The 12,048-nt window shown below is 43.3% G+C and overlaps 2 protein-coding genes across 7 annotated transcripts in view; both read left to right on the forward strand.

Annotated features, from left to right (window-relative positions):
- LOC117412273 (phospholipid-transporting ATPase 11C-like) overlaps positions 1 to 7,617 on the forward strand; it is a 34,414-nt gene extending 26,797 nt beyond the window's left edge. The window contains exons 25-30 of one of the 5 annotated variants that reach the window (XR_009307501.1): positions 466 to 601; positions 1,236 to 1,301; positions 1,577 to 1,680; positions 1,774 to 1,930; positions 3,537 to 4,357; positions 4,807 to 7,617. Coding sequence is in view for 4 of the 5 variants with exons in the window: in XM_058989407.1 (XP_058845390.1) it covers positions 466 to 601; positions 1,236 to 1,301; positions 1,577 to 1,680; positions 1,774 to 1,930; positions 3,422 to 3,532 (574 nt within the window). In the remaining variant the exon portion in view is untranslated. Of the gene's footprint in view, positions 1 to 465; positions 602 to 1,235; positions 1,302 to 1,576; positions 1,681 to 1,773; positions 1,931 to 2,681; positions 2,773 to 3,421; positions 4,358 to 4,806 lie in introns of those variants that run through there. The other 4 variants (XM_058989408.1, XM_058989409.1, XM_058989407.1 and 1 more) reach the window with 4 other exon arrangements.
- Positions 7,618 to 9,029: 1,412 nt separating this feature from the next.
- LOC117412270 (proto-oncogene DBL-like) overlaps positions 9,030 to 12,048 on the forward strand; it is a 39,733-nt gene continuing 36,714 nt past the window's right edge. Inside the window, exon 1 of one of the 2 annotated variants that reach the window (XM_058989412.1) lies at positions 9,030 to 9,752. In XM_058989412.1, coding sequence (XP_058845395.1) covers positions 9,608 to 9,752 — 145 coding nt within the window. In that variant the 5' untranslated portion in view covers positions 9,030 to 9,607. The remainder of the gene's footprint in view (positions 9,753 to 12,048) is intronic. The other variant, XM_058989413.1, reaches the window with a different exon arrangement.

A 12,048-nucleotide genomic window follows, 5' to 3' on the forward strand; every position in this document is an offset into this window, starting at 1 on the left:
ACCCCTAATTTGTTTCCTGGCACTCTGTGAGCTGTGGCTGACCTGATTTTTAAGTACCTTTAGCCATTAGAGGTGCAATCAGCAATCATTTTCCTAAATGAGTGTCAGACAGGTACAGTGGTGATCACCAGTAATCAATGCATTGGGAACACACTTGTTATTCAAAAGCAAGAAGCAAAGAAGACATTGACAAAAAGAAATAGGAGCGCTTCAGTGTGGCAGCAGGCGAGTAAAACACGTGGCTGGGTAGGGAGCTGTGTGTGTGCGTGAGGCCCCAGGGAAAGCTGAAGCTTGCAGAAAGCAGCGGTGGTCAGTAATTGATTACTTGCTGCATCTCTTGGTGCAGCAAGTAATCAATTACTGACCCCCACGTGGTGTAATGGGCGAGCTGTTTATCCTACTGCAATGGCATGCTGAAGCAGGCTGGTCTCTGTATGAACTCTGTTTCTCTCGCTCTGTGCTCAGAGGGATCGCTAAGAACGCAATGCTGCGCTGGGGTCCCTTCCTGTACTGGACGCTGCTGGGGCTTTTTGAGGGGCTTGTCTTCTTTTTCGGGGTGTACCAGCTCTTCTGGAACCCCGCCCTGGCAGACAACGGGCAGGTCAGTATTGGGGAACCCCCTGTGTTTTGTTTCTTTTTTGTTCCTGCTATTTGAGGCGCAGCAGAGCATGAGTTTAAGATCACTTGAATAGGCAGTCGCCAGCTCTTACCAGCCAGCTTGTTTGAGCAAGTCCTTTAGATGATCAGCTGTTATGATTTGCATAATAGCTCTGTTTTGTATGACCTGTTAAAAGCTTTTGATAACTGCTGTATCGAAGTTAGATTCCATTGTGACTGCTGACAGTCGGACTAGCTGTACTGTACCAAAGGGGTGGAGTGTACGTACTGTGAGAGCTGTGCTGTAAAGGTAGAACAATGTGTTCTCATTAGGAGAACGTGGTACTGCCTTATTGGCACGCTGCCAGTGCCCCATGCATTCTCTGCCTTGCTGATTTTAATCCATGTCCCATCTCATTTAAAGAGTAAGTAGCAGGGTTCCTAAAAAATATAGCGTTCCACAACCCCACATGTTGCTACAACTGTTTAAATAACGTACCTGTCATTTTTCTTTTCATTAACATCGTGACGGCTTTTTACACTTATAACTTTCAAGTTGGTTTCAAAGCTCTTTTCAACATGCCCGCTCTAAATATATGCTCTCTTCTTTGTTCTCTTTTTTTTTTTCCCTCCCCCAGGTTTTTGGAAACTGGACTTTTGGCACAATTGTGTTTACAGTTCTAGTGTTTACAGTAACCCTGAAGGTAAATACATCTGTTATCTCTCTTATAACAGTACACTAGAACTCCAAAGAAACTTGACAAACATTTCATCAGTGACTTTTGTTTGGTTGTGCAGTCCTTTATCGCTTATTACATTAAATTGTTTAGTTTGTTTGTTTGTTTGATTTATTTATTTTTTTATTTATTTATTTATTTATTTATTTATTTAATTCATTCATTCATTCATTCATTCTTGAATATCAACTCTGATTCCACACCCCCTATTCTCCCCGTTCTCTCCTCCACCCCCAATTCAGCTGGCAATGGACACTCGACACTGGACCTGGGTCAACCACTTTGTCATCTGGGGCTCACTAGCTTTCTACATCTTCTTCTCTTTCTTCTGGGGAGGAATCATATGGTGAGGAATCCTGGCACACTAGCTTTCAGTTTAATAGGATGTCAATTGCGCTCACCTGTGGCTGAATATGTCCTGTCCTTGGTGACCTTGCAGGCCCTTCATGCAGCAGCAGCGTCTCTACTTTGTCTTCGCTAACATGCTGAGCTCGGTGTCAGCCTGGCTCATCGTCATCCTTCTCATCGTGGTCAGTCTGCTGCCGGACATCGTGATCGGGGTCTTCCGCCAGCCGCAGGGGCCAGACCGCCAACAGGTAAGGGTCAGGGGCTGCTTTACCTGAGCAGCTAGATCACCAAGTACTCCCCTCTGCCCAGATAAACCCTCTTCCTTTTGGGTTAATCTCCTCTCCACTTTCCCCTTGTATTCCAATACCCTTCCATTCTCTCCCACACTAGAGCACATGAACAACATACTTGGTGTGCCAGTCGTCCACATGGCTACGAGCACACAGTGTGTCTGTGCGCAGGGACAGCTGTCATACATGTGCCAGAACTGGGTTTGGTTAATGCAGAACCATTTGAAAGTGTGACTCTCAAACGCTGTCTCTGAATCTTGTTCTGATTTCAAACGTTAGGCGCATTCTTCAGTAACACAGTGTGACTCTACGAGAGTAGCCTGCCCTACTGGGTGCATTGTGGGGAAGAATCCACTTAATAAATGGCTGCATAGCCTCGCAGACCACAGCCTGCTGCTATTCAGGAGAGGATCATTCTTTCAAACCCATGACTGTAGGATAGACTGTCTCATACATATACAATGAAGTAAAACAATCTGAAAATGAACTGCTCATCAGGAAGTCCCTGAATGCCGTTATACAAAGAAGATAAGTTCTCCTTTTGTTCCACCTTTTTAAAGTGGCTGCTGCTTTCTGTGCTGTGCTATCTTTTCAGTCTTCCTTTCCTCTTTGTTCTCTCTCCCTCTGTCTCTCTCTCTCTCTCTCTCTCTCTCTCTCCCTCTCCCTCTCCCTCTCTCTCCCTCTCTGTCTCTCTCGCGTCGTGCTGTAGGTTAAACGGCGTCTGCCTTCCTCTGGGACCTCCACAATCTTCATGCTCTCTCAGACGCCCAGCAGCCACAGCTTTTCATGGAGTGAATGAGGTGCTTTGCTTGTTCTCTTGTTTGTTTGTTTGTTTGTTTGCTTGTTCGGTTTGTCTATTTATCTTTTTCTTTTTTTTTTTTAAGAAGACTGATTTTATTATTTTTTTATGTGAACGTTCAGGCTGCAGGTTACTGTTTTATACCAGTTTTTTTACTGTTTTTATTTATTGATTTATAGGTTGAATTTATTTAGTAGAATATTCATTTATGCATGTACTGTTTTTTTTGTGTGTTTTTTTTTTAAATGGATACTCATAATACCCTACATAATTTAAAAGACACATTTTTAAACTCTAGCCCAGTTAAGTCACAGCAGAATCGTGTGTGTTCTGTGAATGACTCCGTTGTTGAGGGTTTAATAAGTTTGGTTAGGCACGGCTGAACTGTTCTTACGTTTCCTGCAGCCTGAGATGAACCTGTCCATGTGCATGCTGTACGTGTGTGTGGCATGAGAGTCCAGCCTCTGTTATTTGTGTTAATAGTGATCTGTATGCCAGTGTGGTAAAGCATACTGTACCACCCACAACATCAGCACCAGTACAGCACATGTCAGGACCCTGCATGGGGAAGGAGCCCCTCAGTGTAGTGGAGCTCCCCAGGTGCTGGGGAGCTGTGCTGGCTGTGCTTTTAAGTGTCTCTTGCCTCGCAGTTCCAGAAGAATCCGGGCCAGTCGGGAGCAGGAGACCCCCTGTCGCCCCAATCTCCAGCCAGACCCCTGCTGTTCAGAAACTTTTCAGACGAGTCCAATACTGTCCTTTAAACAGGTACCGGGGCCGGACCCTGCTGGCTATGAGACTCGCACTCCTCTGCTGTCGGAGGCAACCTCTGCAGGGGCTACTGAGCAGACATCGCAGTGTACCAGGATCTTATCAACATTTCAATACAAACAAAATCTGATCCCTGATTGGAGACCACCCGGGCCTCTGCTGATTGAGAGCTGAAATGAAAACAAGCTTATTAATAATGTATGTCAGGGGGAGTGGCTCCCAGTTCTCACCCTTAAAGACACACCCCTCTGATACCTTATTTATGAGCTAGATTTCTTCAGCTTTGAGCCCCTGTTTTGTGATTCTGAGGCTTCCCAAAATCTGTCCGGGATGCTTTGATTTATCTATGTGCTCCTGATTTTTTAGTGTACTTGCCTGGCAGAAAAAAATATAATCACATCTGAAAAAAAAGTTAGTGCCCCTGCAGGAGCTGTTATTGAATTGAATTGAGTCACCTTTTTATTTCCTTTGATCCAATTCTAATAATTGCTGGTGTTGGGTTTTTGTATGTTGTGTTGTATGATGTAATTTGTCAAAGGTGCAATACTTGTTGAAGGCTTCTTTTTGTCTTTGAGTGATAAAGCTGTGTTGTCACTGCAGTGCTTTGGAAAGGAAGTATTGCACCTTTAGGCTGTTCCAGTGTTTGGCTTGTTCACTGCATGCTGATCTCCTCCGCTGACGTTTCTCTGCTAATATGCAATACTGGTGGTTTAGACTGGGACGGGAGTGACTAATCAAAGGAGCTCAGGATTTGGTTTGCTTTGAGAAGTTCATTGAACTGGCAGAACTGAATGAACAAACAACACTCTTCTGTAGAGGTTTGCAAAATATAAAAGATATGAAATGATTTTCAGTTTTACTCAAAAGTCTATTGCAACCCTGATACTTAAAACAAAAACAAAAAAAACAAAAAAATATATTTTTTTTTTATAGGAAATGGCTTTCAATAACATTTTATTGGAGGAGTATGATCTTATTTTTATTTTTTTTTAAACTTGGTGAAGATGTGAATTTGTAAGATGAGAGATGTTGAGGTTATACCATCCCCCAGTCTTGAACAGAGAGATAGTGTTTGTTTGTATTTCTACTTCTGCCTCTTTTAATAAGTAAAGCCTTTTGTGAAATCCAGTTATTTAATTTATTTTCTTTCTTATGATTTGCAATGGACTGAATTCGCCTTCTTTTCGGCTGAAAAATCACTACTAAAAAAGGAAAGTTCCCGCTCCACGTTGCGGTACCGGCTGACGGTTTTGTTCGTTTTTTGCAGAGCGCCAGCGTCACCCCGCTGTCATACAAACGCTTCAAGGAACTGGACTGAATAGAGAGGGCTACCCGGAAGGCTGCCAGCACATCGTGCAGCGTGGAGGTGCCCTATCTTCAGCTCTGATCAACACCTTGCCCAGCGACGCACTGTCCTCTCAGTGACGCCTAACAACTGGGTTTCAGGGCAATTCCTTTTCTTTGCCAGCAGACGATTCTTGTCTGGCCCAGTTCCAGAGACAGGAGGCAGTGAGGTTGACCTTGTTTCTCTTACAGAACAACAGCCCACTGACCTGGCAAGACTTGCCTGTAACTTAAGAGCGATCATTTCTGGCAATTCCAGTTCTAAACTTCGGGGGGAGGCTGACAATACCGCGGCCAACAGCTGAACAATTTTCAATGATTCTGCTGGGATTTAAATGTATATGATTATTGGTGGGTGGGGGGGGGGGGGGTGGTTACGTTTTGGATGGGCATGTTTTACGAAAAGAAAAGAAAAAGAATTTTAGAAGATTTCTGTATTAAAGAAATAAAAGATGTGATGTGCAAAGAAGGAAACTAGAAATGCAATGTGTAAGTGCAAGGGTCGGGCAGCACAGTGTAAACACCTGTGACGTGTAGCACGCACTGGTTTGAAAGGGCTGCCACATGACCCATTTTCATTTGTCATGCAAACAGTATCTCGGGTGATGTTTAATCAGTGGCCAGTTTTGAGACGTTGCTGCAGATTTTCTCCCTCCACTTCCATGAAGGGACTGTAGGAAGTGATCTTTTGAGGAGTTGTCACAAACTTGTCATGTCAACCAGTGCTGTCCTGGCGGCCAGGTGTAGAGGCAGGTGTTGCTATATTTCTGATCCAACCTCCTTTTTATATATGTATGTACTGGACTCCCTTTCAACACATCCCCTATACTGTACAATGTATCGTTCAAGGAGTTGCAATCTGGATTTGAGACTTTTCTGATTTCCATTTGACCTCTTCTCTCAAATCCTAGCTTGAACTAAAAAAATTAATAAAAGGAATCACACATTGCCAAATGACAATTGCCAACCACACCCTTACAAAATGTATATATGCTGAAAGGGGGTTTCCTTTTGTGCCAATGTTTTTTATACTATACTTTCATTCCCTTCAGCTTGTCTTCAGAGCTAGTTTCCTTTTCCTACCTTACCTCAACACTTCTTCAGAGGGTCAGCCATCAAATGCTAAAACAGACGGTTAACGACCCACTTCGAGGTCAGATGAGAAAAACCCAAACGGTGAGACCAGAAGGGATCCAAGAGGAGCCAAAGAGCAAATCGAGGAGCCAGGCTTGAATGTGGCAGTCTGGTACCCCTGCCTGTGGGCTGAGATTGCAGCGTTGACTTAACGAGACGGCACTGTCAAACTAGCTCTGGAGACAACGCTATTGAAACTGTGCTCGTGTGCATTATGCAATATGAGCATAACCTATTTTAATTAAGCAAGTTACTGTACCACCCCCCCACCCCCCCCCCCCCCCCATTCTACATTACAGAAGTGCCCGTTCAGTGTCCTAGCCGATTTTCTTGACTCACGAGGTTGTGCGTCTGTGTTTAATCTCATGCATTTTGCTGAAATTACATTCTATTCAAACATGTTGAAAATCAAATTACATGCTATTGGATGATCCATGTTTTTGTTCAGAAGTTCATTAATTTTCTTATTTATTGAAATGTATAATTTACCTTGATAATTGTACAGTATTTTATATATTCTTAATATTATTGAAATTGTGATGCATTTATATTTGGTACAAATTTGTCCTGAGGGTCAGATCAGTGGATTACTTGCTGAGTCATGCCCTGCTCTTGTATGTGATTGGCTCAATGGCAAAAGCCTGCTCATGAATAATGCTGGAGAGGCGGAGCATTCTGGTGTACTAAACATGCAGGCCCCTCCCCTCAGCATTATTAGTATGCAGGTTCATTTGGTCCCACTAGTTTTGTTAGAGAGTGTGCTTATTTTCCATGATTCCACTGTGTCTATTTTAAAACTACCCAGCACATTGTGGACATTCTTCATGTTGAAAACCAACATTCCCCATACTGGACCAGTTGGTGTGTGTTTTAGCAGAAAAGGTCAGTTTCAGAAATAGAGTATTGGTTTAGAAGTGGGATAAACAGAGCAGTATGGTAGTTCCAGTTCCTATTCTTCTGAATTGATTCGGAATTACAGTGCTGCTATCGCCGTACTGCAGCAGTAGTGGCAGTGCTTCCAGTTTGTATTTAATAAGGGGCAGTGGTTCTAAGTGGGCAACACAGAAAGCAGAACATTACATTTAACACCATCACACATCTTCTGATCTGTTTTAGCCGATCCCTGAAGTCCTGGGCAGGATTTGCAAGGAATCTGTGTTGTAGAATACGTTTTTCTAACACTTTATAAAAAAATGTTCAACTAAAAGCATCCTCATAATGCAATTTTGTAACTTGTATTTTTAATCTTTCAGCAAAGGTGTGTGTTTGCTTTATTTAAAAAAGGAAAAAAAAGGAGAAAGACACAGTTGTGCTATGAGAGCAGAAGACTGTTTCCAGAATGCATGTGCAGCAGTGCTGTCTAACAGAGCTAAACCACTGTGCCCCCCTGACACCTTCAGAGAGAGGGGAGGACAACACAGCCAAGCTCAAACCAGTGCTGTGCTTTACAGGGTGCCTCTACACCTCGGACCTGCACCAGGAATCATATCACAGGAACCGGTCAAAGATGCTGCTTTTAAGAAGGCGTCTTTTACATCTCAAACGAATGTCTGTCATCGGTATCATTTAAATAATAATAATAAAAAAAATGTAAACAAGAGTGATGTGTGTGTTTGTGGTTCGGTCTGGTTATCTCATTCTGAGACTTTGAAATGTTTGTTTTTGTTTGTAAATGCAAGTTTGCCCAAAGCATGTTGCGATCTTCCCGAAAGCTGCCTCACTTGACCTATGCATTTTATATTTCGATCTGCCCGTGGAGACGCTAGGAACCAGATTATTTTTTGGTAAATTACTTAAAGTTGTAACCCAACCCCAATGCAGCTTGTGAATCAGAATGTATAAACCAATACATACTGGGAATCCATTGCAGTCCCATCTTCAGTATTTGTTCTTAAACTACAGTGTTGCTGTTGCACTGTTTTTACAAAGGTAAAGCTCTGTAAATAGAAACTGAGACACCCATGACATTCAAAAACCAGCACCCATACACATCCACAAAAGCACAGGCAGGCGTACATAAACACGGAAATGTTATACTGAGCTCTGAAAATAATTCGGAACTCTCCGTTTCCAAAAATAGATTTGCAGTTGCGTTTTCATTTCTTCTGCATTTCTCAGTACTTGTTGCCCATTTCAAATTACAGGGTGCGGTTTACCGCTTCGCTGGGTAGGTCTTGTTTGTAGCACAGAAAGCAGTCGGGAGTGTGACAGGGTGTGTGTGTGCTGTGGATTGTGTTTAACTTGTTATATGTATCAGGGTTCAGTGTGTGAGGCAGGATCGGATCTGTTGCTGTCTGTATTGAGAAGGTGGCAGTGAGGTTGGGCTCGTGCAGGTCATTCTTTTGGTTATTTTATTTGTTGGAGAGTACCAAGGCTTTTCTGATGGGTAGAGGAATATGCTGGTGTCCTGAATTGTCTCCAATTGCACACAGTTTACTACACTTGTCTGACTTGCCTAACCCAACTGTCTCGTATTAGTTTGTTGATCAGTACGCCTGTGTAAGATATCTATTTTTTCCATTAATAACCATTGCAAACAAGTAAACGCAATGCTCCAAACCAAAAACATGAATGAAGAGATTTCCTATGATCTTGAAAAACTGAAATGGGACCTCACTTTTTTCTCACTAGTTTGTATTCCTCCCTAGCGGTGAGAGATCTACAGGGGTCTCAATAAGAGTAATGGACAGGGTCTCTTACTGTACACACAAACATACACACAGGCCTCTTTATATATCCGACACATACAGAAATTATAACATGGAAATGCAACTCCTGCAGGGAATCCCCAGCTTAAGCCTGTCACTTTGTGAGTAGGAGATCAGAATGTAGTTTAGAGCTGCTCTTGAAAACAGTGCCTGCTGGTGGATGAATGAGCAGGGAGTGTTTAGTCTGTCCACAGAACGGGTGTTATTGTGAGAGAGAGAGAGAGAGAGAGGAGGAGGAGTGGCATTGGCTGAAACTCAAATAACAAGGCAAGGCTGTCACAGCGGGACTGCAGGTACAGTACAGTGCAGTACAGCAACTGTGCCGGAGCAGGAGGAGACGAGCAGACACTGAACGAATTAAAATCACCCTGGCAGAGTTTCAAAAGCATGTGCCTCCCACAGTTGAGAGCTGACGCACTGAAGTACAGGGAGCTTATGTCAGAGCTGAGGAGGACTGGAGAGGAGCAAATGCCAGGGGTGTCTGATCAGTCTTTATTTTGCTCTGTTTTATTTATTAGAAGTATTTCTTTTGAAAAATGACTCAACGGTTGAGCCACTTTGCAATCTGCAGCATTTCTCGGATTTAACCGTTGGTGCTGCAACAAGATACTTGCTTTAAGTGCTAGTTTTCCATTGATTTCTCAACAGTGATTTGTCTCTCCCTCTCTGGAGTATAAATATCTACATTTTTGCCTGCTCAAGGTGACTTCTGCTTTGGCACAGGGAAAGAAATGCAGTAGCCTCCGCGTGCATCAGAAGTAGCAGCATCCTATGCTGCCCTGTTCTAGAGTGAGAAGTTGCCTGTTTTAGAAAGCCAGCCACTTCCTGATAGGAGCTCTTCAACAGGGCAGGGATGTGAGACAGTTTGGAACCTCGAGATCCATGGAATCTGATCCCAGCGCTTCCAGCGATACAGGACAGGACTTGGGAGCAGTGCCACAGGATCTGGTACGGATCTCCGAGACGGAAATGGAGAGTTACCACAGCCTGCTGCAGGTCAGCTCGGAGCTGCAAGCCACACTGCAGAGTGAGTACTCTATACACTGCGCTGTGCGGCCCTCCTCTCACTGCGCTCTCTGTCTTCTGTATACAGGCTGCTGGCAACCGGTACCAGCAGGAGCAGCTGACTAAGTGTCTTAGCTCTGCTCAAATTGAACTGCATTGCTGCAAATACAGTGCTGTACTGTGTGCAGGGTACTGACAGCGTCCCGACTGATTCTCATTCTCATGTGTTTAAAGTGTTTTTACAGGCATTTGACCCAGTAAACGCAGGAAGCTGCCCATCAGTGGCAGGTGTCGTACTGACGTGAGCTGTAACAGTTTCACATCCTGTCTTTCATTCAGGTTTGTTTAGTTATTCGGATACCAATCTTGATTTCCTTGTTGCTGTGGCAACCAGCAAATTAAACAGTGCACCTTAAACATGCTTGGAAACATCCAGCAAGGAGTCCTTATATTTAAGCACCATCCGGCTCACTGCTTTCTAGCTCATTATTTTCTTATACAAAAATTAGGATTTTATACAGTATGTGGAGATACAACTCCTCTAATTATAACTCCAGGCTGTCCTGTATCTTAATCCTGGGAGGGGGGAATTATTTGTGCATTTGTTAAAATATATAATATATCTTTTTTATTATTTTCCTGTATTGTAATTTCGCAAGGGCTGCTAGGTTAATCTATCAGTACCACAGGATGTTGAAATTCACAAAAAGTTCATTTCCGATTCCCAAATTAAAGGGAAAAAGACTTGAGTCTTCAAAGGTGGTGCACCGTCACTTGACAGAAAGCTTGACAATAAACCATGTGGGTGCACGTCACTTTAAGAGGTGTTGGAGTAACCTTTCCTGGTGCTGCAACAGTAACACGCTTCATTTTGAAAAGGCTTTTGAAACCGTGCCTATTGTTTGAGAGGAACTCCTCCCACTGACTCGGGTACAATTAGTACCTCAGAAACAGGTGTGTGTGTGTGTGTGTGTTTGTGTGTGACCTTTGCAATGAAAACAAAACATACAGCAGCAGCAGCAGCAGGGGCAAGCAATTACTCCCAGCCTGCGGTGCTTTCCAAACCCTTTCCATGCCTGCTCTGTGCATCCTGCTACCCGGGAGGGATTAGGAATATAGGGGAGGGGTGGGCTCAAGCTGCTGAAAGTTTAGTTTTTAATGTATTTATTTGTTTTCTTTTTTGTTTCCGCTATATATGAGTGTGCCAACATATTTCTTTTTGAGTTGTCAGCATCCGCATTGCCCAAGATAAAGTCACAACGTCTGTGCGTTCAGGATCACCACAGCTGCAAGTTCAAGGTCACAGATGTTGCTTTCCAACGGGCTGGACAGAATTGAAACAGTCAGAAAGATGAGCCAATCGCACAGGAGTCATTTGCCTGTTTTATGAATCCCGACACATATTTGATTAGATAAACATGTGTAGCAAAACCCAGGGGTGGAAATTCAAATTGTTTAAAGTGTGTTTCAGTAGAGAACCCAACTGTTGGTAACTAGAATGATAGTGGGTGCTGGAATCCACGTGCCGTGACAGCAGGGAGGAGCAGTTTATTTTGCTGTTCCTCCCAGGTTTGTGTGCCTCGCTGGACCCTGTGTGGAAATGTGGTTGTGTTTCCTCATGTTTGTGGTGCTAGTGCAGTAGCTCTCTGGTTACAGGTCCAGGTTAGAGCTCTGAGCTCTGGAATGAGTTGTAATTGAGAGCTCCTCAGCTCTGTGAACCCAGTCAAGTATAGCAGCTACCTGCATCCCCGCAGATCAAGTACAGAAGCCAATCATGTGAAAAGGGTTTGGAACATAGACATTTTTCCAACAAGTAATGCCCAGTGTGCAGAAATAAACTTGTCTGCTGCCAGTCTTGTTTTTTTTCCATTTGTTTTGCAAAATTTAAGGTCATTTTTCATCGTTGCACCCATCTTTTAAAGTATATCTCATAATGATAAGCAACCTACTGAAGGCTGAAGTTATTTAAAAGTGGTGTTCATAGCATTTCCCAGATGCCATTTATTTCTGACTTTGTCAATAATTCCTATCGCTTTGAGTCCTTCACTTTTGTTTTTTCAGTAGTCACAACATTGGAGTACCTCTGTGTGTTTAATCAAGCTGAAATCAGCTGGATTCCAGGGGAATGTTTGCTGAATTATGCAGTACTTCTGTATGCCGTGCTTCTCTATGCCGTGCTTCTCTATGAAGTACTTCTCTGTCAGATAACAGGTTGTTCATGTTGTTTTCTAATACAACACAGGCAGAGTCTGAATTGAAATGCACACCATGTTGGATGGTGATCTCCTGTGTATTGGGTAACATTGACAGGTAATATC

Source organism: Acipenser ruthenus, chromosome 16 (assembly GCF_902713425.1).
Source record: "Acipenser ruthenus chromosome 16, fAciRut3.2 maternal haplotype, whole genome shotgun sequence".
NCBI classification, from domain to species: domain Eukaryota; kingdom Metazoa; phylum Chordata; class Actinopteri; order Acipenseriformes; family Acipenseridae; genus Acipenser; species Acipenser ruthenus.